This window comes from Cynocephalus volans, chromosome 1 (genome assembly GCF_027409185.1).
Source record: "Cynocephalus volans isolate mCynVol1 chromosome 1, mCynVol1.pri, whole genome shotgun sequence".
NCBI lineage: Eukaryota > Metazoa > Chordata > Mammalia > Dermoptera > Cynocephalidae > Cynocephalus > Cynocephalus volans.
In genome coordinates, this window is record NC_084460.1 from 93860880 (window position 1) to 93887759 (window position 26880).

The window sequence follows — 26880 nt, forward strand, 5'->3', positions numbered from 1 at the left end:
AGAAAACACCAGCAATGGACATAGAGGAACGGCAGATCTATGAAATGTCTGACAGAGAATTTAGAATAACCCTCTTAAGGATGCTCAGGGAGTCATAGGAAAACACAGATGGAAAATTAAATGATATCTGGAAAAAAATTCAGGAGTAGAATGAGAAACTTGACAAAAGAATAGAATTAAAAAAATAGAAATTCTAGAAATAAAAAATACATTATCTGAATTGAAAAACTCAATAGAAAGCTCAAACATCAGACTTAATCAAACAAAGGAAAGGATCAGTGAGCTCAAAGATAAACACATGGAATTATCAAAGCAGAGGAGCAAAAAGAAAAAAGACTAAGAACAAAAGACACAAATACAGCACATATAGGACTCCCTTAAGTGAAATAACCTCCACATAATTGGTGTACCCAAAGGAGAAGAAAAAAGAGACATAGGAAGTATATTCAAGGAAATAATGGCTAAAAGACAGAGATTGCCAGAGTGGATCATTAAAAAAATACAACTGTGTGTTGTCTGCCAGAAACCTAATTTTAATATAGACACATACACATTAAAAGTAAGTGGATGAAGAAAAATATAACATGCTAACATTAATCAAAAGAAAACAGAAGTAGCCATCTTAATTTTAGACTGAACAGACTTCAAAGCAAGGAGTTATCAGGAATAAAGAAAGGTATCACATAATGATAAAGAGGTCACTTTTCCAAGAAGACATAATAGTTCATAATGTGTATGCACCCAGAGTATCAAACTACAAGAGGCAAAAACTGATAGTACTGCTATGAGAAATAGATGCACCACTATTATAGTTGGAGACTTCAACACCCCTCTAACATAGACAGTTGCAGAAAATCAGTAAAGATATGGTTGAACTCAACACCACCACTAATCATCTTGATATAATGAGTATCTTTGTTATATGATACTATATCCATCATCAGCAGAATATACATTCTTCTCAAGCTTCCATGAACATTCACCAAAATAGACCACATTCTGGGCCATAAAACACACCTGAGCAAATCTAAAAGAATAAGAAATCTTTTTTCTTTGTGTATAAAATGTCTGTGTTTATATGCAATGAAATTAAACTAGGAATCAATAGCAGAAATATAACTGGAAAATCCCCCAAATACGTGGAGAAAACTTCTAAATAACACACAGGTCAAAGAAGAAATCTCAAGAAAAATTTTTAAATATTTTGAACAAAATGAAAATAAAAACACAGCTTATCAAAATTTTGGGATGCAGCAAAAGCACTGTGTGTTTAGGCATGGAAAAAAAATCCCTCAAAATATGACACTTTGGCATGCTGATGGCTTTGAAAATTGGAAGGCCTCAGAAATAAGCCTCAAACCCAAGGTCTTTCTCTGCCCTTACCCTGCCTCCCTGTTTCTCTGATCCTCTTTCCCAAAATACCAGGTGGGACTGTCTCTAGTATTTCCTTATCTGACTAAGAAAGATTTTTTCCACAATAAATACAATTGTCTGAAGACCCCCCTTCTCTAGGAATCTCATCAAATAAACAGAAAGGATCAACCACCTGAGAAAAGAAGAGACAGGGAGTCATCAGCATGTCCAGACAGACTTTTTATCTAGTCTCTTGGGGCAACTCCCAGAGATTACCTAGGAGGCTTTATCTGCATAATAAGACAATCTTTGTTCCTGTGCAGGTTTGCCACACACCTTCCCATAATTTGTAGGTCCCATCTGGCTTCCAAAGGGAATCATTTACAAAGTAATGTTTGCCTGCTGGGTCCATATATCTCTTCCCTATGAAGAGAGCATTTAAGCCACAACTATATGGCCCCTCTTCGAGTTTCATACTTTGTATATAGTTACTGTGTCCATATGAACATTAATACATTTTGTGTGTTCTTTTCTCTTTTTGATCTTCCTTTCGTCTATTCATTTTCAACAAATCTTTAGAGGGCAGAGGGAAACTTTCCCTTGACCTCTACAAGTGTTTAGAGGGATACTTATTATATTGAATGTATATATTAGAAAAGAAGAAAGACCTAAAATTAATAATCTAAATTTTCACCTTAGGAAACTTGAAAAAGAAGAACATATTAAGTCCAAAGTAAGAAAAAAATAGAAATAATAAAAATTAGAGCAGAAATCAATACAATTGATAACAGGAAATCAATTTTTAAGAAGCAATGTAATGAAAAGCTGGTTCTTTGAAAAGATCAGTATAATTGATAAGCCTCTAGCCAGACCAAGAGAAAAAGAGAGGACACAAATTACTACTATTGGAAAGAAAAGAGGGAAAACCACTACAAGACAGCATGAACATTAAAAGGGTAACCAAGAAATACTATGAACAACTCTATGCCCACAAATTTGATAACCTAGAAAAAATGAACCAATTCCTTTAGAGACAAAATATCGAAACTTACACAAGAATAAATAGACAATCTGAAAGTCCTATACATAGTAAAGAAATTAAATCAATAATTAATTACTTTCCAAAACAGAAAACACCAAGCCAGATGTGTTCACTGGTCAATTCTACCGAACATTTAAGGAAGAAATTATACCAATTTTTTTCTAGTCTTTCTCAGAATATAGAAGCAGAGGGGATATATCCTAATACATTTTATGAGTTCAGCATTACCCTAATAACAAAACCAGAGAAAGATATTAAAAGGAGACTAAAGATCAAACTGATATATCTCAGGAACATAGATGCAAAATCCTTAACAAAATATTAGCAAGTTGAATCTGACAATGTATTTTTAAAAATTACATACCAGGGCTTTCCTGTGGCTCACTTGGGAGAGTGTGGTGCTGACAACACCAAGTCAAGGGTTAAGATCCCCTTACCTGTCATCTTTAAAAAAAAAAATTATATACCAAAACCGGAGGTATGCAAGACTATTCAACATTTGAAAATCAGTCGATGTAACCCATCACATCAACAGGCTAAAAAGGAAAAATCACGTGATCATATCAATAGATGTAGGAAAAGAATTTGTCAAAACCAACATGATAAAAACTCTCAGTAAATTAGTAATAGAGGGGAACTTCCTCAACTTGATAAATAATATCTACAAAGACTCTACAGTAAACATCGTATTTAATGGTAAGAAACTAGAAACTTTCCCACTAAGATTAGGAACAGCTAAGGATGTTCCTTCTAATTATTCCTTTTCCATATTGTGCTGGAATTCCTACCTAATGCAATAAGACAAAAAAAGGAAATAAATGTATGCACATTGGGAGGAAGAAATAAAACTGTCTTTGCTCACAGATGGCATGATCATCAATGTTGAAAATCCAAAATAATCAGCAAAAACAAAACAAAACCAAAAACTGCTGGACCTAACAAGTGATTATACCAAGATTGCAGAATAAAAGCTTAATATGCAAAGGTCAATTACTTTCCTGTATACAGCAGCAAACAAGTAAAATTTGAGTTTAAAAACACAATACCATAGTATCCCCCAAAAATGAAATACTTAGGTAAAAATTTAACAAAATATGTAAAAAATCTGCATGAGGAATGCTACAAAACTCAGATGAAAAAAATCAAAGAAAAACTAAATAAATTTAGAAATATTTTGTGTTCATGAATAGCAAGTGTATTAGTCGGTTTCTGTTGCTTATAACATAAATACCTGAAACTGGGTGATTTATAAAGAAAATGAAATGTATTGCTTACAGTTTCAGAGGGTGGGAAGTCCAAAATCCAGGGAATACACTGGTGAAGACCCTAGTGGTGGTGACAGTGACCCAGGGATCTCACAAGGTAGAATGGTGGAGCACACAGAGAGAGCATATCTTCATGTGCTTTCCTTTTAAAGCCCTCAAAACCATGCCCATGACCACCGTTATTAATCCATTCACTAGGGCATGGATGTCAGAATCTAATCACCTCTTTAAGTCCCACCTTTCAAGTATCATAATAGGATTTTTTACCCTCATAGTTACAGTTGGGATTTAGCTTCAATGACTTTGGAGGGCCATTCAATCCACTGCATTCCCCTCTGCCCCCACAAAACTCATATCCTTTTCACATACAAATATATTCATTTAATCCCCAAAGTCTTAACTTGTTTCAACTCAAAAGCCCAAAGTTCAAAATCCCATTTGTGAAATCAGAACAAGTTATCTACTTCCAAGATACAATGGTGGGACAAGCATAGGGTACATAGACCTGTTCAAAAGGGAAAAATAGGCCAAAACAAAAGGGTAACAATTCAAAACCCAGAAGAGAAGGCATTAAATCTCAAAGCTGGTGAATCATGTACCTTGACTCCATGTTTAACATCCTCTGCATGGTGTAGTGAGGGTGGGTTCCCCAAGTCCTTGGGCAGCTCTTCTCCTTTGGTTTTCCTTATCTCAGGCCATGCTTCAGCTCTCAGAGGCTGGCACTGCATGCTGGTAGCTCCACAATTCTGTAGTCTCCATGGTGGTCCCACTCCCACAGCTCCACTAGGCAAGGCCTTGGTGGGATTTTTCTACTGCAACTTTGACCCAACATTTCCTGTTGGCATCACTCTAGTGAAGACTCTATATGATGAATCTGCCACTGTGACAGATCTCTTCCTGGGTCCCCAGCTTTTTCCATACATAGTTTGAAATTGGGATGGAAGTTCCCAAACCTCCACAGCTCTTGCATTCTGCCAGCCTGCATACTTAACACCACATGGACACTGCCAAGGCTTCCAGCTTATGTGTTCCAAAGCTGTGGGTCCAGCCACACCTGAAGCCAATTTAAGCCACAGCTGGAGCAGCTGGCATGCTAGTACTAGTAGCAGCTTCCCAAGGTGGCCCTGGGCAGCAAGCCCATGGAGGGTGCCTCAAGCCTGTTCCTCAACACCATTCTATCTGCCTAGGCTTCTGGGCCTGTGATGGAAGGGCTGGCTGCAAAGACTTCTACAATGCCTTCAGGGCCTTTTTCACCTTTTCTTGATAATCCCTTTCTTCTGTATTACTACCCTTAGCAAATGGTCACTGGGCTACACCATTGAATTTTTCTCCTGAAAATGCTTTCTGCTTCTCTACCACATAACCAGGCTACAACTTTTCCAAATCTTTATCCTCTGCTTCCCTTTTAATTATAAATTCTGGTTTTATGTTATGCCTTTGCTGCCATAACTCAGCATGGGCTGTTGCAAGTAGTCATGCAGCTTCCTGAATCTTTTTCTGCTTAGAAATTTATTCTGCCAAATACCCTGGGTCAGCACATTGAAGTTCCATATTCCATAAAGATTTTGGGCATGAACAGAATGCAGCCAAATTCCTTGCCAGTTCATAGCAAGGGTAATCGTTGCCCTGGTTTCCATAAACTCCTTATTTACATCTGAGACCTCCATAGAATGGTCTTTACAATCCATATTTCTGTATACATTCTGCTCATCACCATTTAACCAGTCTCTAAAACATTCCAAATTTTCCCTGGTTTTCCTGTCTTCTAAATTTCCACCAGCAGCTAGGCTTTTTCTAGCCTGCCCCTCCAAATTCTTACATCCTTTCAACTCCCAGTTCCAAAGCCGCTTCCATATTTCCAAGCGTATAAGCAAAACCCCACTTTCATGGTATCAATTTTCTGTATTAGTCCATTTATGTTGCTTATAATAAAATACCTGGAACTGGGAAATTTATAAGAAAATGAAATTTACTTCTTATAGTTTCAGAGGCTGGGAAGTCTAAAGTCCAGGGTACTCATCTGGTGAAGGTTTTGTTGGTGGTGACAGTGACCTAGGCATCTCACATGGCAGGATGGTGGAGCAGAGAGAGAGATAACTTCTCACATGCTTTCCTTTTAAAGCCCTCAGAACTGTGCCCATGACCATCATTATTAATCCATTCACTAGGAGTTGGTCCTCAGAATCTAATCACCTCTTCAAGGCCCCACCTTTCAAGTACTATAATAGGATTTCCCATCCTCAACATTCACAGTGGGGATTAAGCTTCAGTGACTTTGGGGGTAGTGGGGGGAGAATTTAATTCACTGCATGGAGAAAACACTTCCCAACTAATTCCATGAGGCCAATATTACCCTGATACCAAAACCAGGCACAGATTCAACAGAAAAGAAACAACAGTCCAATATCTCTTATGCATATAAATGTAGAACGTTTCAACAAAATACTAGGAAACCAAATCTAGCAACATATAAAAGGATTAATTACACACTATGCTCAAGTTGAATTTATCTCAGTAAAATAGGTTGGTTCAACATTTGAAAATGAATTAATATAATTTACCATATCCATAGAAAAGGGATGAAAACCACATGGTCATTTAAATAGATGCAGAAAAAAAGCACTTGGTAAAAAATCCAACACCCTTTCATTATAAAATTATTCAACAAACTAGAAACAGAAAGTAACTTTCTTAACCTGATAAAGAGAACCTATTAAAGAAAAACCTACAGTTGACGTCATACTTAATTGTGAAATAGTGAAAGATTTCCCCCTAACATCAGAAATAAGACAGGATGTCTGCTCACACCAGTTCTATTCAATATGGTACTGGAGGTTCTATCCAGAGCAAAAAGATAAGAAAATAAAATAAAAGCCATCCATATTGGAAAGAAAGAAGTAAAATATCTATTTTCAGATGACATGATCTTGTGAATAGAAAATCTTTAAAAATACACTTTAAAAAAACTATTAGAATTAGTAAAGGAATTCAAAAAGGTTACAGGATATAAGACCAACACATATAATTAATTGTATTTCTATACACCAACAATGTGTAATTTAGAAGTAAAATTAAGAACAATTCCATTTACAACAGGATCAAAAAAATACATTTATAGGAACAAATTTAACAAAAGAAGTGTGAAACATATACTGAAAGCTATGAAACATAGTTGAAAACAATTAAAAATCTAAATTAATGGAAAAACATCTTATAGATCAGATGACAATATTGTTCAAATATCAATACTCCTTGAATTGATCTATAAATTCAACTCAATCCATCCCTATCAACCCGAAACAAGGAACAGAACAATGTATGTTCTGTATTACTTGTATTTTCATAAAGAAAGTCTAGAAATGTTCACAAGAAACTTTTGAAGGCATGAAACCATTATGGTAGTAGATGGGTTGAAACTGCGTGAATGTGAGACAGAGAAGTTTTATGTACTGTTTTGCTTTTTATACTCTGCATTATTAAAAAAAAAAAAAAAAGTATGGGAGGGAGAGGCAGGAGTTGAAATTCTACAATCCCACTCCAGCAGCCTGTAATGTAGAAAAGGCTGGATTTACTGTTAGACCAGAATCACTTAACTCATAAACTGAGAAATATGCTCTGTGTGGAGGTTCTCCTGATAGAATATGTAGCTTCTCACTACTTTGAACTTGCACAAAATATGACAGGAGCAAGTGAAGAGGAAAAAGAGGCCAGTTTACTTAATTCCAATGGGGTTTGTACTTCTTTATTACCATCCCACGGCAGCTGTAGCTAGGACTCTCATGTCTCCAGGTTGCGTTCTCCTCACACCATGACTCCGTATTCAAAGGCAGAGGGGACCTAGAGGAGATGTGTCTAAGATGCTGCTGCTGCTCAAAGGCAGAAAGGTGGGGAGAGAAGGAGAAAAAGTGCACAGGTGTCTGGAGGAGTTCCTGCTGATTCTTTATTTAACTTTGGATACCACAAGGCAGGAGATATAGTTTTGGGAAGAGCGACATAAAGCTAATTTTTCTTTGGCCTTGATCTGCATTTAGATTTGTTCAGACTTGGGGGTTCAGATCACAAAATGGAATAGCTTTTATTGAATGAATTCCACGTAAAAGCGAGAGAGGACTTTCTGGGGTTCTTACCATCGTTAAGTGAGAAAGCCAATGGACCTAGTGCCCTTTTTACCTTACTTTGTCCACTTGCCCACTCTGTATATCTTTCTAAACTGAGTGAATTATAAACTATCACTGCTTAATTGCTTTCAGAGATGGACCACTGCTCAGGTGGGAATGGATGTGACCACATATGTCAGAGTGAGAACGGCGTGGCCACGTGTGCCTGCCACGCAGGGTTCCAGCTGTCTGAAGACAAAAGGACTTGTGAAGGTAAGAAGTTGAAGCTGATGGCTTAACTGTGCAATTGTTTGAAATTTTGTGGTAATTCAGTTTTGAATAGTCAGAAAAGGTGTTTTCATTTATGCTTAAAAAGGAACATTTAAATTCTTATTTGTTCATTCTGAAAGGTATTTTTATGATACTATAAAAACTCAGTGAAATTCTTAGTTACAATTTTTTTTTCAAATGACCTAGTATAGCTTCAGAATTAATGCTTTTTGTTTTCTGTTTTTCATTCTGGAGTGAATTCCAGAATTAATATTTCAAAACCTTCAACCACACAGGGAGTTTTTTATTACAGGCTACAGAAGGTGGGGATAACCTTTGAAAAGCAAGTATGTGCAAATGAGTGTTCTTAGAAGTTAAGAATAATTAAAACAAAAAAAGAAACTCTTTAAATACAAGGTTACACATTTTTGTTTCCTAAAATAGCAAAACAGACATACTTCAATTCAAAGATGAAAGTGATAAATTATTTCATGGCTGGAACTGATAAATGAAGTTATTCCTGTGAGACAATCTTTGTTTTAATAACTTCTGAGAAATCACAAAATCCTTCATTTTTATTATGCCTTTTTTATGAAATGAGAAACAGTTTATTTGGATTAATTATGAAAATACCAAAATGTTTCCTGACTTATGGGACTGATAAACAGTTTAAGAAATTGAAAACAAATTAGACACAAAAATTAATGTTAAGTTCATTTTTTTTCTTTAATCCAAAACTAAGATAAAATTTTCTGTGGATTTTGTTAACATTTTTTTCTGACAGAGAACATTTCTGCTTTGGTCTTCTGTTTCCACAGTCCCTGTCAAGCTCAACACTTAGCATAAAATAGGAACTTATTAAATATTTGTAGAAAATTGACAAATCTATACATGTATAGATATAGATATGTGCATATATCTGTCTAATCCCTTTCAAACTTCTATTTAACATCTGATACATTATTTCTGGAAAATCTATTTTCAAAACTAATGCCTACCTAGTCTTTTACAAATACATTAGAAGAATGAGCATTTCTCTTAAGTGCCCTGTTGGGGATGACATGCAGGACAGTACAAGGAAGAAGTACTAGTTGAAAAATGATGGTAAGACCTAGCCATTTAAAGGAAAGGAGCAGAGATCACCTGGGCCACAAAACTGAAGTTACACTAAATAGAATTGACAATTGGTGTTAGGAGAGAGAGAGGGTACCAGTGTCTAAATGGCACTGCCTTGTGACAGTCATATGCACAACATAAACCATGGATTTCTAAACATGAAGGTCCAAAACCTCCTTGTCTGTGACCACACATACTATATAATTTAAATCAGAAAGATGCCATTTTTGGTTAAGAAAGTGATAAATATTCATAAAGACAAATTACAGTGCCTTCTACCTATATTATTAAAGGACATGTTAGGCTTGTTTTTTGTTTGTTTTCTTTTCTCTTTTGTACAAATTAACAGATTCTAGTAGGTTCTAATAGATGTTAAGAAGTGTGTGAGAGCATAAGACCAACTGTAGAGGTAATGTCATAAACAGTTGGTTTATTTACAAATGCTCCCTTCACACAGAATATGGAGCCTATGTAGTAATTTACTGTGACACTGGATATCAGGGGTTAAGAGGATGGAAATATGGAATACATTAGTTCATTTCTATAGTTTATAAATAAGTCTTAATTAGAGCTCCTAAGACACTGCTGTTGTGTTTCTCTTTCTGCAGATATACATGAATGTGCTGAAGGGCTTGCTCACTGTGGTCATCACTGTGTGAACTCGGTGGGATCTTTCACTTGTGCCTGCCACCCTGGCTTTGAGCTGGGAGCCAATGGAAAACAGTGTTACAGTCAGTGGCAGCACTCACAGGAAATGTGTGGCATTTTACAAGTATTAAACAAGAGTAAGAAACAAGAGAACAACCTTTTGCACATATTAAACAGGAGTAAGAAACAAAATATTTTGCCAAAGCAAAAGTTCCTGAGAATGTTTTTCACTGGTCTAGGATGGGGGTGGGAGCTTAGTCCAACTCCCTTGTTTTGTAGACGAGGAAACAGAGGCCCAGAGTCAACAGCAAATGGTTTGCATGATGATCCATAGTGTAGTTGGCAAGGACTAAGTTTCAAGTCTTTTGACTTGGGCTCTTCCAGGCCCATGGCTCTTCGTCTCCTCTGTCATGCAGTATTTATAGAACTCTAATGCCCCAATGTAAAACTTAAAGCTACAGGTCCGGCCCCCTGGCGCACTCGGGAGAGTGCTGCGCTTGGGAGCGCAGCGCTCCCGCTGCAGGTTCGGATCCTATATAGGAATGGCCAGTGCGCTCACTGGCTGCGGGTTCGGATCGTATATAGGGATGGCCGGTGCGCTCACTGGCTGAGCGCGGTGAGGGCAACACCACGCCAAGGGTTGCGATCCCCTTACCAGTCACAAAAAGACAAAAAATAAATAAATAAATAAAATAAAGCTACAAATTCCCTCAAGTTCCATGTTTTCTACCTCAATAACTTCCATCCTCAACCATCTCTACTTCTTTTCTCCTTTTTCAAATGACAGAATTTTTTCTTATTTCTTTGGCTGATTTATCCATCTCTGCCCCTTATGTTGTCTTAGTACATCAACAATTCATTTTTCTTCATCTTCAGACCCTACCTTTCTCTAAGTGACTTCTTCTTTTTTTCCTCCAGTTCATACCTGTACCTTAGCAGGTGAATTTTGCTGTGTTCAAAACACAACCATGCCAGCTGGTTTTGTTTTAAATTCAGAACCATAAAACTTCAATGATTAAGCCACATGGCTATAGTGTCAAGATATGTCTACTTTCACCCTGAACAAAATGAATGCTTAACACCTCCTTCTCTTCTAAATCCTAATATCACCCCCTCCTTTTTGACTTTATCCCCACCTTGTCTCTTACATAATCAAAAAAATGGATTCAAACTATTATCCAAGCTAACAATTGACTCCAAATCTTGCACAGAATCACATCAAAAATGCTTCACTCCTACTAATATGAAGGAGGCAGTCCTATTACTATTAAAGGCCAGGTTCTCCTTTGTGCTTTGATTCTTCTCTCTTAACATCTCAGGATCTTTGCTTTTGAAATTATCCCCCTCTTTTCTGAATTATCAATTATTTCTTCTGGATCATTCTCATCAGCATAGCAGCCTGGTTAAGTATCTTCTCTTTAAATTACCCTCATCCCACTAAAGCTACTGTCTGATCCCCTTCACAGCAAAATTTTTGATGACTATAGCCAAGATCTCCTCTTTCTCATCTCACATTATCTCATCAGCCCATACTAACCAGGTTTCCATCTCTTCCCCTCCACTGGTCACCCATGACCTCCATGTTGCCAGATTGAATGGTGACTTCTCTGGTTTTATCCTTGACCTTTCAGCAGCTTTCCGCACAGTTGACTACCCTCATCCTCTTTGAAACACTTTCTTCTCTTTTGTGTTAATGTACTTTCCTAGTTTCCTTTCCATTTCTTGCTCCTCAATGACAAATTTATATTTCCAACTTCTCTTCTTATGTACCAAGCTATCTAATCAACATCTCCACTTACATGGCTTTTAGGCATTACACACTTGATAGAGCCAAAACAGGTTTTGAGTCTCAGTCCCAAAGATGATCTTCTCAGTTCTTCACGTTTAGTAAACCATCCTTTCAGTGCTGAAGCCAAAATCCCAATGCCATAAAATTAGTAAGTGACAGAACTAGAATTTGAACTAGAGTCTTTCAGTTCCAGATACACTATCCTCTCATCTTCATCATGTTTGTATATGAGGGTACTTCAAAAAGTTTGTGGAAAGATGAAATTAAAAGATAATACAGATCTTTCTATGAAATTTCTGAAGACCCCTCACACATTATATGTCTCACACATTATATGTCCCCGACATATATATATTTACATTATATATGACCCCTCATACATTATATGATAGTGATAAATAGAATAAATATTTTAGCATTCTTTCCTGAGCTTCCTCATGAATAGACATCCAGTTCACTAAATTCTTCATTCTTCTCCCCTGCATAAAATTCTATGTTTCTTTAATTCAACACTGGTTTGCCAGTGTCACCTTAAGGTCTGTTGGCATATTTCTACTGCTTAAATACTGCAGTTCTGCTACAGTGATATTTGCCTTTTAAAGAGCAAACTAAGTACGATGGGAGAGAAAAATTGACTACTAATTAGGATACAACTTCTTCTGAAGTAAGTCTTTTTCTGAATGCCCTAAGGAGTCCTTTTAGGAAGAGAAAAATGTTGATGGGTTTTTCTTTCTTATTAATATTTTGTCTTTTTAATGTGGCTGGAGGTTTAGGTGATGAGTACATTTTACAAATGTATAGAATAAAACCTCTTACAATCTGTTGAATTTTCAGTTATCATGAAAGAGGGTCATTATTGGTAATGAGTTATGAGGTGCAGGTTTTCTGTAGAATTTAGTTGGGAAAGCAATTTGCTCTAGAGTTGAACACATTTGCTAGAAGTATATTTTTACATTTATTTCCCTTATGTGAATATTTGGCTAGGTTCTCTCTGCAGTCCTCACCAGACCTCAATATTTACTAACTGACATACAAACCTTTCTTGGTGAAAACTGGTATTTTGAGTTGTTTGGGGTGCAGTAAATCTTTTCAGAGCCTGGCAATGTTTAACAAGGAATCATGTGCCCATCATCTAACAAGTATATTTTAGGATGATACTTGTTTTACCTTTTTCCTAGAAAACAATATTTTATATTTATATAATTTGTTTGAAGGTCTCAAAACACTTTATAGTATAACAATTGAACCCTAATAATGTGCTATGTATTAGCTCTCACTATCTTGTGATTAGAAATTAGAAAATTCCAGATATATTATGGTTAAATCAGACTTCTCCCAAATTACCAAGCAATATGTAATATACTTTAACCTAATATGGTATCATTCCATATATATTTAATGCACATTTTATCTATCAAGCAAACAATATATTTACTACCTATGAGAAACTACAAGGATTAATTTTTTAAGTATGATTTTTTTAAGTAGGATAATAAATCATTGTTTATCATCTGTATCAGAGATTCAAAAATCTCAGCTTACTTCTAGTGGTCAGCTATAGATCTGAGTTTGTACTTGTTTTAGTCCCATATATTTTTAATGAGGTTACCATAGTATCATTTATATTTAAATTAAACTACTACCAACAGTCTTAGAGCTGTGCTGATGTAATATCACAGGAAAAAAGCAAGAATAGAAAGAGCCTATATAGAATTTTTCAGATGGATACTTTTACTGCTTTTTCCTCCTGAAAAATCAATCAGTATTGGAAAATTTGTAAGTTTTCTGTACCTTAAATCTAATCTAATCTGGGATCAAAACTCTTAACCCCAACACAAAACAGACAGTAACAATATATATGCAAAACGAACCAAGTTTAAGACAACAGGGAGTCGTGGGACTGTGTTGGACTGGAGAGGGCATTCTGGGACTAAAGAGGACAGCTACTGCTTGCCTCCTCTAGCTACTACTTGCCTCTAGCCCAGAGAGAGCCCTATGCCAGTGTGGCTAGATGTACCAATTCATTCAACAAAAACTTACTGAACACCTACCACGTGCCAGGCACTGAAAAGGAGTGCCCAGTAAGATGTGAGGAAAACCTGGGGAATGTGATTTCTTGGAAGGCAAAACAAGAAAAGCTTGAAGAAGGGAGTAACCAGTAGTGCCAAGTGCTGCTGAGAATCAGGGAAGGTGACAGTCACTGGAGAAAAAGGTGGGATCTGGGGAGGGTTATCTTTTCTTCTTTTATTTTTAAATTAACAGCAAAATGAACTTTTTTAGTAAATACTTGTATAAGTTTTAACACATGTATAGATTTATGTAACCACCACTGAAATCAGGATTAAGAACAGTTTTATTAAACCTAGAAAACTTTGCGCTATCACTGGCTTGTCACCTATTCCCCATCCCTAACCTTTGGCAGCTACTGATCTGTTCTCTAGTACTAGAATTTTGGCTTTTTTGTTTCAAGAATGTCATATAAATGGAATCATATGGTGTGTAATCTTTCATTCAACATATGTTTTTGAGGTTCAGTCAAGTTGTTGCTCACATGAAGTTTTAGTTTTGATGAGTAGTATTCTATTGCATGGATATACCACAGTTGGTTTATAATTCACCCACTGAAGGATATTTGGGTTGTTTCCAGTTCTAGGCAATTATGAAGAGAACTGCTATAAACATTTGTGTACAGGTTTTTGTGTGAACATAAGTTTTTATTTCTCTTTGGTTAAATACCTAGGGCTGGAATGGCAAGGTCATATGGTAAGTGTATATTTAAGTTTTTAGGAAACTGATAAACTATTTTTTTAGAATGGTTATGACATGCATTATTGGCTTTTTTGTTTGTTTTTTAAAGTAGGAGACCTTTCATTTTTATTGAAAAGGTCAAAATCGAGAATTTTATGAAAAAATATCTCAGAGGCCACTAGTTTTCAAGCCTTGAGTAACTCAATTCCTATGTTAACAATGGGAAAAAACTGAGGATCAGAGATACGAAATTATTTACTGAAAATCCCAGAGCCCTAAAGTCTTAGGTCTCCTGACTTTAAATTTTGTGTTCTTTTTACTATATCACATTGCCTCTCTTACGAAAAATATTACTCTTCAGTGAGATAAGTTACACTGCTAGTAAAATTATTTTCTCTTTACACATGATATATATATTAAAACATCCCTGAGTTAGAAAACTGCCTCTTACTAGGTCTGTTATTTTGGGCAAGTCTTTTATCCATTCTGAACCCCATTTTTCTAATCTGTTAAGCAAAAATCTTAATGATACTTTTAATATTGGGAAAACTCAAAATTAAAAATTTGCCTTACCTTTGTAATGCCTCTGAAAACAAGTTTACTTATCTACAAGGCCACCTGAATTCAGCCTAGCTGTTAATCAACTGTTTGCTTTCCTTGCTTCTGTAACTAGGCTTACTTAATCTGCTTAGACCACATAAGTTCTGAGAAGCCAAAACTTGCAGCTGCCTGACTGCCTGTTTCAGATGTGTGTTGAGAAACTGAAACCTAGAAACCTGGAGGAGTTTGCCTATAAAAAGCCCTGTAAAACCTGAGCTCAGGGTCCAGATCTTTTGGAGCATTAGCTCATCTGGGCCCACCGGCATAATAAATACCTGACGCCAACCCCCCACATGTCAGTCACTTCCTTGCCGAGTCCAGTTCCATAACATTAAGACTTCTTGCAATAATTAGATTAAGAAGTACATATGATACTTTACATAGTTAAGGCATTCCAAAAATTGTATTTATAATAATTTTGTTTAATTGTAATAATATCATTCAAAAGGAAATTTAAAATAAATGTGTATCTAAACTTCAGTTATATGAATGTAATCTGAGAGAGTAAACATTATGTAGTAGAAAAAACTGTCCTGGGAGTCTGGCTTTTAATATCTACAGTGCTGTAAATGTTATCAAAGAAGTGATTCTACCACAATCAACCTTACTTTTCTCTCTAGAAAATGACAGGGGTTGACTTGATGGACTCCTAGGTACCAAATATGATTTGTAAATACTTAAAATGCCTCTCTATAAGAACGGCAATGACAAGAATATGTAAGGAAAAAAAACCATCTCCATTCTGAATCATAATGATACATGTGAACCTAACTCCACAGCCAAAGACACAATTTGAAGTGTCTTCCTAAAGAGTATATGTTAACATATCATGAAACATATCAGTTCCCTCTATTATTTCGATCTTTTCTTTAGCTTTCTAATTTTTCTCAGTCCTAAACTAGCTGTTTCTAAACCCAAAGGGGTTCTCATTTTTAACAATAAATTGATTAGCATAATCCTTCTTTTGTTTATTCAATCATTCAAAAACTTTTATGAACACCTGTTCTAAGCTGGGTAGTGCAAGATGTTGGTGGCATAGTGGGATGAGCATAATGACAGGGTGTGTACTGGGAGCTTTGGGAGCACGTAAGGCTGCCGCCTGCCCTAGACTGGAGGCTGGGATCAGGAAGGATGATTTCTGGAACTGTGGCAGATTCTAGGCAGTTTAAGTGATGACACATGCTTTCAAGGAGTGCCACAATTCCAAGTACCCTTGTCCTATTCTTTCCTTTCCAAAGGATTCAGGAATTAAGTCTGGAATGAAATAAACCAATGTAGACACTCTCAGTAAGAAGGGATGTGTCCAACCAACACAAATGAAGAACAATAGATTCCCATGGTAAAAGCAGCACTCAGTATCTAAGCTCCATATTTTTGACACTGATTCAAAACACTCTTTTATTTCTCATTTCCTTGCTTTGAAAATGAGCAACTATCATGCCTGTGTGCTCAGGACAATTGGCATTCATATGCTGAGGCCGATGCCCACAAATATGCCACAAATTAGCAGCATGCTCCAGGATTGGCAAATTGGTTTTCAAAGTAACAGTTTGTTTATATAATAAATAATGCTCCTACACATCAAAGCTGATTAGCCCACCAACATGACACTAGTTACATATGATCAGCTAATTCACTGGTTTTGTGTTTACATTTTTGTTCCAAGGTTATTTTCAACAGTATTTCAATGTACCCATAGCCCTTAAAAAAGGTCCGATAACACACCATTAGCTCGAGAACAGAAATGTCAGCTGGCAAACAACCTGCTTGTTTCTGTTCAACATGCATATTTTTATATCCTGAAAATACTGAGAATTCCCAAAGGTGTGCGTCCTTTAAGATAAGCATTTAGTAATCACCGATGGGCTCATCATTACCTTTCTGCATCACTTAGTCAACTTAACATTATTTATAGGTTGATTAGTATTGCAATATGGCTTAGGCATTTACAATGCTTAATAGACTTCAGACTTTTACTTTTATATGTATAGAGTGTTGATAAATTTCCAATAAAGTTTGTCACCTTCCTGACAGAGTGTGCCCATTGTTGACATATATTGTTTTCTCTGTTGTTATGCTAATCACCCTCTTTTGCTCGTTTTGGAAAGGGATTGAACTGGAAATTGTCAATAGCTGTGAAAAGAACAATGGTGGTTTTTCCCATCACTGTGAACATGGAATTGGCGGGTCCCATTGTTCCTGTAACCATGGACACCAGATTGAGTCAGATGGGAAAATATGCATAGGTAATGTTTGGTAAATGCTATCTTCATTCAGAAGTTGATCTGGATTCATTTAGCCCTTTTTTCTCTAATATATATAGATGTAATGGGAGCCACATCTCTCGAACTGCAAGGAGAAGTAGATTGAACATTATCTCTGGCTACTGCATAAATGTAAAAGAAAAATTACTTTGCAGAAGATATCATTTAGATATTTATTTTGAAGTTAAAGGAAATTTAAAATATTTTAATGAAATATATGGGCTTAATAATTTTATTTCAGGAGAATATTCCAAGGTTTATCTAACCATCTATTGTAATTTTTAATTCCAACAATAAATGCTACCATGCACCCTACTTCTCTCTACCTGAAGCAGAAACTACATCACGTGCATTGTTTTTCAGTTTGGTGATGATTTGGATGCATGTTCAACTCTGATATAGCAGGTAGCTATATTCTAAACGAAAACTTTAAAAGGTGTCATTCTTTGAACGTCCCAGCTCAAATCCATTTTTAATGGCTAACTTTCCCAACATATTATTAGAATTTATATCATTTGAGAAAATAAGAAGAATAAATTCCACCTTAGTCTTGCTTCATAATGAAATGTTTAATCTAGAGCTTCTGAGAAAAAGGAGTATCTACTATAAATAGGGATAGCAAGTATGAAACTATATTACTATGTGCTCTGGTTCTAAGAACAGTTCCAAGCCCCTAAAGCAGTGATTTGTCATCACATTTGCTTATTTCTTTTGAGATGCTTTCTGTTCCCTCTCTTAAAAATTATTATATGAATACTAAAAAAATATTTTAACCATTTCATGCTATTAGAGGCAATGTGAAGTATAAAATAAGAGGTGAATTTTAATGGTTTACATGTTTGGGACTTTTTATTTTGGCACTACGATGATACAGAATGAACCTCAAGGAATTTTGCAACACTCTGGTTTCATAAATTATTTAAGCCAAAACAATGCCATTGCTTGTATTTCTTGATTCAACATTGCTTTCTGCATTGTTCTCAGAGTCTACAGTGGTTGACTTACTGAAACCAATCGCTTTCTTTGACTCTTTTTATGTAATGAAAAATATGCTTAGATTTTTCCTACTTTGCTAATGTTTGTATCTATGAAAAATAATAAAGGGCTTCCTTCCTACCTTTTTCCTTCCTTCCTTCTTTTCATCTGTGTATATTACTCTTTTGAGTATGGAATAAGAGAACCTGGAATTTTTCTGAATCTTTTTTTTTTGCAACTTACAATTTGGTGTCTTTCTTTATTCTTTGAAAAGTACAATTCAGTAAAGTTGTTATTTATGGCTAGAAAAAAATAGCATCTGCCAGGGTCAAAATGTAGAAAACTGCATATTTATGAGATTTCAGCAGTCAACATGACAATGTTATATTGTTTATGGCTCCAGTTTATTTCATTTTCCAACAATAAAAAACTCATTTCTAAAGACCAAATATTCACTCGTGTAAAGGCAATGATTCATTTGGAGTATACATATATTTATTTGCCTGAGAACAGATTAAGGCCATGGATGCCTTATAAAAACATTCATGAATGAGTGAAATTAAGGAATTTTCTTTTTAGCTTGTTTTAATGTCAACATTTTTTTCTTAAATATGAGAATGTACAAAGATATATGAAAATAAGTCAGCCAGTCTGCAAATGTTCAATCAGTTGCCAAAGGCAAAAACTCATTAGGGCTAAAACCTAAAGATATATGAACACAATTTGAAAGACGGCCATATAAAATGCAAGTCACTGATTCACAGTGAGTCACTAAATTTAAGTTTCCAGTTATTAGAAAACATTTTTTATTTCCAACCTTTGGAGTTTTATTCACTGACTATCTATGGGGAACAGATACAGAAGACCAAGTTTTTCACTTTTTATGCTGTTCTGAAGTCAAAGCTGAAATGTTTCACCTGGATACAATTGATGCTTTTGTCGAGGGCTAAATTTTTATGCACAGGTGAATTTCTCTGCAATGATAAAATATTTAGCATATTGGCCAATTAAGATAAAATACGATTATCAGAGTGGAGGAAAATTAAAAGGGAAAAATAAGCAAGCAAAGATGTCATCAAGTAAAATCTAAAAAGAATCAAGAAGTTTAGGAAACAGTGATGTAAGGGTTGAAGTGGCAGGGCATTTTAAGAAAGGCTTGTGATGTAGGAAGGATGGGGTTTCAGATGAGTTCACAATTGAATATGGTATACATGAGATGAGCTAGTAATAGGCCCAGAGGAATGTTAATAGTAGAAGAATCCAAAACAGCTCATAAAATGATAGTCAGAGTGAGGGACTTATTTTCCAATTGTGTGATTCCAATTGTGTTGGGAACAGGGAATCCTGAGACCTGTATGTTTGGAGGTTCTGGTGGTATTTGAGAAGACTAAAAAAAATTAATAATAAATAAATAAAGGATAATGTTTTAGAAATGAAATGAAACTGAATTTTTAAAAAGTTTTTTATCCTCTACTTCATGCTATTTAATGTGAAGGACAGAGGAAGGTTTAATATAAGAAAGGGGAAAATATCATTTAAAATTATGAGAGTAGCACTGCTTGTGACATTTTGCAGGAGAAAGAATGTTTTGTGTCCAAATGACCTTCATTTAGATCCTTTAGGGTGACCTTTCACCCTGATTGACTGATTGCATTTTCTTTCTTTCCTCTCCCTTGTCTTCATTTTCTAGAGTTGGTACCCTCTCCGAGGTTAATTGAGACACTGACCTTTTTTTTGTCTGTGGCTGCTCATGTAGTTATGGAGCAATAGGATTTTATAAACTCAGTACTAATGGACCACCCAACTTAACAGCTCAACAAACAGAGGGGTTTGAATTGAATCAAGGCCCTAGAGCCAAAAGCCCTGATCAAACTATTCCCAGGTGTCCAGCCTAAGGAAAGCAGGGGTGAGGTGTCTGTTGCTACTTTTTGGCCAATTATGTTGGAAATGATCAGCTCTAAACCCAGGCCAAATAGGTTACTTTTTGGCTGAGGAGTTTCAATTTGACATCTTCTGGTGCATTTTTACTTTCCCCAGAGCATTATGTCTTAAGAAGAGAGATGAAGGATTGTAGAATTCTAGAATAACAGTGCTAAAGGAGACTTAAAGATCATTTAGAAATCTGCTCATCTGACAGGACATTCCAGGGTAATGACATTTCAGACTAACAAAAATCCCCAGACCTCACTCATCCCAGTCAAAGCATTATCTAAATGTTCAAGCAAATCCTCTGAAACATTCTGTAATTTTAAACATAACACTAAAAACATGTTCTACCCTCAGAACTGCAGTTACCACTTCTCTTCCCAGTTGTGTGAGTTGCTTTTGCTTGGGAACACTCTTTGATCTGAAGTTCTAGAAGAACAAACACGTTATGGAGTCTAGGACTGTCCGTTCTTAGCAGCTGTCAATTGTTACTAAATGAAATTTTTTTGGCTCTTCTTTTTTAAGCTGTTTTTTTTTGGTTTTTGTTCTTTGAGTTCTCTGTTTTTTACAGTCAGATTGCTGTTTAAACTGGAAAAAGAGCAGAGAACTTTTTTCCTGTGCTTATAAATGCCTTTGTAAGTAATTTGCAGTCTTTTAAAATAAATACTAGGCATAGAAGATGGCAAGAAACATATACCAAAAGTGGGTCTCATCCTTTTTGTTATAGTTTCTATGCTTCTATACTTTGTGGTTTGAGAAAGAGAAAATACTAAAATATAGTAAAACAGTTTTAATTCAGAAGTGAGCCATATCAGCGCTTCTATAGGTTCCTTAAATTCTTGTCTCTGCAATAACAGAAGTGTCCTTTTCCTCCGCAGACCTTGATGAATGTGAGAATGGAGAAGCCTGCTGTGCCCAGCTCTGCATCACCTATTCAGGAAGCTATGAATGCGGTTGTCAGGAAGGCTTTCGGATAAGTTCCGATGGTTGTGGATGTGACGGTAAATTCTTGAGATCACACATGAAATAGTTGATGCAATGCAGCAATCAGTGGAGGATGAACATCTGAGGCAGAGAGCTAAGGTGGGAAGGGGAAGGTTTTGACACTAAAGAGACTTGGATTTCTATGTGGTTCTGCCATTTACTATGGTATGAACTTGGGTGACTAACTGCTATGAGCCTTAGATCCTCATCAGTAAAGAGTTGACAATCATAGGACTAGTGGGTAAATGAAGGAAAGTTATAAATGTAAAGTGTCTAGGACAGTGGTTAACACACAGAAATCACTCAACTAAAAGCAGCTATTATTATTATCATATTCTTTGGTTCATAATCCCTTTCACCTAATTTAATATATACAAGTGTATTTCTAAAAGTTTGTAGAAAAATAGAATTAAAAGATAAAAAATCTTTTCAGGAACTTTTTGGACTACCCTTATACATAGGCAAATGAGAGATTCTGGCAGGCCACAGCACACTGCCATAGGAATAACCTGTGACAAGCTTGACCAAATTAGAAAGTTGGTTACTGAAAGTCATTTTCAATCATTTATTTTTTTTTTTAGCTTAAGAGCAGTAGCAAAAGGATTGCCAGTTCATGAGCCACAGTCCAAATCTGTATCAGAATTCTTTTTATATCTGATATTAATATAGCTAATGCAAGTTTTAAGATGAGTCATTTTGCAATTTTCTAATTTGTTAAAAGTTGTCCAGTTACCTTTCAGGTGATTTCTAGCTTATGCTTTTTTTGTTTGTTTTGTTTTGTTTTTTAATATAGGAGAGTTTGAATTTAGTGAGTAGAGTTAATTGACTTTTTTTATACCTTAAGAATAGTTCATGTAAATCATTGATATGATTTACTTTAAAAAGTTTACCTTAAGGTACACATTTAAATGTGTAATCTTTAAATTTTCATTTTTTGATCATTATTACCATTATTTTAAACTGTATTTTTTAAATCAGAGAAAAGATTAAAAGATTGGTATCTATTCTTATAACAGTCACTTTGTATAAGACTTTAATGGCTCAGAGCAAATAGTGTTTCTTTGCTTAAAGAAACAAATTCTTGAATTCTGTTGAATAAATAGCCAAGCTCCCCCAGCCTTGCAGTGTAGACAAGAGCAAAGAACACAAAACTATGATATCTATATATACTAAACAAGTAGAGTATATTACCATTTCCCACACTCCATCCAATTAACAGAGCCAAGAAAAAATTATGAATTTCATGTACCATCTGTTCTTAAGCAGAGGGAGCCAAGAGATGACTGTATGGCATGAATTTTCATACTTGCATACACACATCCAAATGGAAAAGGTATCCACAGTCTGAGGCAAAGCTTAGAAGCTCAGCTTCATACATGAAATTTTAGCATCGTGAACCTATTGACCAAAGTCTGAGTTCAGACTTGGTCATAAACCAGTAAGACACATGAGATTAAGGCCTAGGGTCCTTCCATCTTGAAAATTTTACACAAACCATGCACAGAATTATGCCTGGAATAAGTGCCCCATATATATTGAGTAATTCCAGAGTGAATGAACATTTTGCAAAATGGTACACAGCCAGAGACCTTTGAATTTAAGTTTTATGTTCTTCATCTAAACCTCACAAACAAGTTATCTGACCTCGTCTATATAAATGAACTACAGTAAACTTGGAAATGAGTGAAAGAAAAATAATTAGCAGGGTATATTTGAGAAAGAATTTGGAGGCTATGCTTGCTTTCTAGATGGCAGTACGTTGTTACTGATAAAGATCACCAAGAGAAACACAAATATGCCCATTAATTCATAAAGTCTATCTTATCTCTTAATGCCTAAAAGCAGTTATTGTTTAAATCTTCCCAGATGTGGATGAGTGTCTGGATGTCAATGTAGCCTGTGACCAACTATGCATAAATTCTATGGGAACGTACGACTGTATTTGTGAGGAAGGCTACAGAATCGGAAGTGACAGAAAAACTTGCATTTGTAAGTCACCGTAAAGAATTTTCTGGTATCTTTTCTAAACTTCTTCCACCCTTGCCTTGTTCTTCAGCAGCAATAGAGAGCACAGATTCCTTACCTTAACCTGCCTTCCCCTTCCTCTCTTTGCAGATGGAGATCTTTCTTTCTTTGTTTCCTTTTGTTCTCTCTGCTGCGGTTTCAACTCTGTGCTTGCGGCTTCCCACCTTCATTTACAACAGACTTTTGAAATGGCCATCTCAAAGCATTTCACCTGCCAGTTCCCCCCTGCCTCGTCTGTCTGGTTCAGACTCTCATTTCTCTGTCAGCCCTTGACTAGGTTTTCCTTCTTTCAACCAACATGTTGAAGCCCAGCATTTTCCTCTGTGGTCTTGGCTTTAGATGATGGCAGGCTAGAGGAAGGAGGAGAGGGAATGGAAATTGTGAGGTTTCTAGGTCTTCTATTCAAGAGCCCACCTGAGCTGCTTCATTATGATGCTACCCCTCTGCCTCTCACCTATGAAGATGAGCAAGCTAAGGAGGAAGAGGAAAAAGATTTCCAGGGAGAACTGACTGCTTGGCACAAAGTTGGTGCGTAAAAGAGTTTAACTCATTACACTCACCTTATTTATTTTTTTTGATAATTCCCATACATTCTTTTATAGCCAATTTCATTGTCAATATTTAATGCCATCAAATGTTTTAACATGAGGTTTGCAAGAAAAATGGGATTGGAATCACTTCTTCAGAGCTGCCTATTTAATCCATCATCTGTTTTCTTTCTTCCGTTCACACAATAAAGGGGTGCTGCATAGGTATTTGTAGAAATGGGGTGCATGGTGGAGAGGGGCTCTTAAAATGTGACACAGGAAAATCAAGCTGAAAAAAATCTTTAAATTAGCATAGTGAGGAGAAGGATTGGGACCTTTTAACTATTAAAATTCCACTAGAAGTCACTTTCTATAGTCAAAATTCACCTTAAACAGCCTTAAAGTGTAGTCTTCCTAGACTTTAAAATGCTCAATATGCTTAATAAGTGGACCAAGAAAACATCTTCAAAATATGAGCAGTTTTTCTTATATATCCAAGCAACAGAACTCTAGCATCAAATCACTTCTGATCAAAACAAATTAGCACAACCTCTATCAAAAGTAACTGTCTGCAGCCAGTCTGCTGTTGCTCTTACTTTTTATAAAACAGGACTGCTCTTTTTGTTCTTCCTCTATTTGTTGTATTTTAACAATATCAAAGCTTGATGATTGCTTTAGAATGCATTCAATAAAACAGCAGACTTTTTTATGCTATGGTCAAATCATAATAACAACACCAATAAAAGGTTCTGCATAAAAATATAAAAATAGCAATACTTGAATGTCACTTAATGAAACTCCTGATACTTTGGCTACTCGAAATCAGAATAGAAATAGCTCAGGGAAACAAAGGCAGTCAGAACTTGAGTGGCCAAGGTCTGTAGAGAAGAGAAGCCCAGACAGATGGGATGGTCTCTGCTGCTTTCTCCTCCAGCTGTGTGCCAATGCATGGGCTCTGCCAGGAAACCTAAAAGACGCTGCAAAGAGAGTGAAGAGCAGAGCACAGTTCTCAGCAGTGTCATCATGATGTGGAGGCAGAAGCTGGAGCTCAGGGCTGCTAAAATAGAGAGGCATTGATAAAAATGCCAAATCAGGACATCTAAAAGGCTCACCCTGAAAACAGAGAAAAATCTTGAAATGAAACAAGCCTCAAACAACTGCATACAAGTCTCTCCATCCTTATTTAGATTAAGGTAATTTCCCTCAACAACATAATGGATAAATAAATACATCGTGGTACGTTTATGTAATGGAATACTATACAGTCATGAAAAAATAAACTCATGTACACACAATGTAAATGGATTTCACAAGCATTATATTGAATGAAAGAAGCTTAACACCAAAAAGTACATGCTTTACAATTCTACTTATATATAGTTAAAAAATAAGGAAAAAGTAATCAATGGTGGTAGAGATTAGGACAGTACTTAATTTGTGAGGCCAATGGCTGAGAATCATCAAGTCACCTTTGAGATTTTGGGTTGCTGGTAATATTCTAAATCTTGATCTGGGTGGCATTTACATGGGTTGTTCACATTATGAAAAAAGTTTAAAGTGTACTCATGAGATTTGTGTACTTCTCTGTGTGTGCATTAAATTTCAATAAAAAATTTATCTGGGAAAAAAAAAAACTATATGTGAAAAAGCCTGGAAAGAAAAGTACCAAAATGCCAGGAGTATTGATTATTTTGGTGTTCTGGAATCAATGGTAATTTTTTTTTCACTTTCTTAAATATTTTAAATATTCATTAGAGACTGTTTTAATTGTTTTTATAATTGAAAAAAATAAAATAAGCTCTATTTTATAAGATAGATTGTCTTTGCTGTTATCCTTTTCTGGGATTCTAGGAAATATGCTCAGCGATCATGGTTTTCTTTGGAAAATTAGTGTTTTTGTTTCCATTTTCAGTTACACGCATAGTTATAGGCCAACTAAGATGGGATAGCATTCCTGTTTAGATGACACCTTGGGACATGACTGCAGTTTGAGCTGTGGGGAACTGCACAAATGGGGGTAGGTGCCAGGAAAGAGAGGGTGGAGGCTCCTGCTAGGCTGGCTGGGGTGGCATTTTTTGTAAGGAAAGTGACACCCTGAGAACTGGTATAGACGCACCAAACTATTCCTTCACGTATGTTCTCCCTAAAATGTTTTAATAAGGCCAGCAATTGATATGGGTGAGAAACTAATTTATTGTGCACAAAGAATGCCTGTGGAGTGCTGAGGTTTTAAACTGAACATGTGATTAAAAGGGGAGTTTTTGTGTTCCCTGGGAAACTTGATGAGCTGTCTCTTGTTTATCCACAAAACGTAAAAGTTAATAAAGGAACCTAAAATTGTAGGCCTGTAAAAATCCCTCCATTTAAATAAATCATTAGGCTCTGACAACCTATTCCCAATGAAGAAAAAAAGGAAAGGATTCATGCTACAAAGTGCAATTTAAATGGAATTGCTTGACTGTATGCTGCTTGTTTTGTGATTTTTTTTTTCTTTTCTCTTTCTTTTTTAAAATATGTTAACACAGCCAATGACACTGGTTAAACTTTTTTGTAGAAGTCCCTCAGGTGCAAGTATCGAAGATTTAAAAATGATACCACCCAAAAATCTTTTCCTTCATATTTTTAAGTGAAAGTATATTTTCAGGAGTTAAAACTGCCAAGTGATAAGATAAAATATATTGACTGTTTTCGTTTCCCCTTTCTCTCTTTAAATTCATCATATGAATTTTTTTAGTGAAAGGGTTTGTCTTAGTCTTTGTGACTGGCTGGAAGATGATATAGCAGATTTTCTTTTGAACCATGTATGGAAAAAAAGAGCACAAATATTGTTTCCTTTATGTGATATAGATGCAAAACTTGACTCATGACATAGTGAAATGGTTTCACCAAGATAACTAGTTCCTCAAGTTCCCTCTGATCATGTTTCTCTGCTTCTCAAAAAATTTAAGAGTGTCTCATTTCTTGACACATAAAGTGTATACTTTTATCCAGTCACTGGAGACCATCTGAGATCAGGATCATAATTTTTTTTTTTTTTTTTTTTTTTGCTTTTTATCCTAATCACAACTCTATTATTTCCAATAGACTGAACCACTTGCTGCTTAATGTTTTGCTCTTTTCAGCTTTGTGTCCTTTGTTAAAATGTTGTCTTTAAAAGTCTTTTGCCATCTATTTCATGACGCTTAATTTGATAGCCCCGGTGTCACACAACTATTTATCTTTCTTGTGAATTTAAAAATCACCTTCTCTCT

At 35.7% G+C, this 26880-nt stretch overlaps 1 protein-coding gene across 1 annotated transcript in view; it reads left to right on the forward strand.

The window, feature by feature from the left end:
- Positions 1–26880, forward strand: part of LOC134382919 (EGF-like and EMI domain-containing protein 1) — a 572482-nt gene that overhangs the window by 538535 nt on the left and 7067 nt on the right. Inside the window, 8 exon segments of the mRNA XM_063103582.1 lie at positions 7911–8030; positions 9752–9874; positions 17037–17174; positions 20972–21094; positions 21273–21288; positions 23452–23626; positions 25579–25632; positions 25634–25741. Coding sequence (XP_062959652.1) covers positions 7911–8030; positions 9752–9874; positions 17037–17174; positions 20972–21094; positions 21273–21288; positions 23452–23626; positions 25579–25632; positions 25634–25741 — 857 coding nt within the window.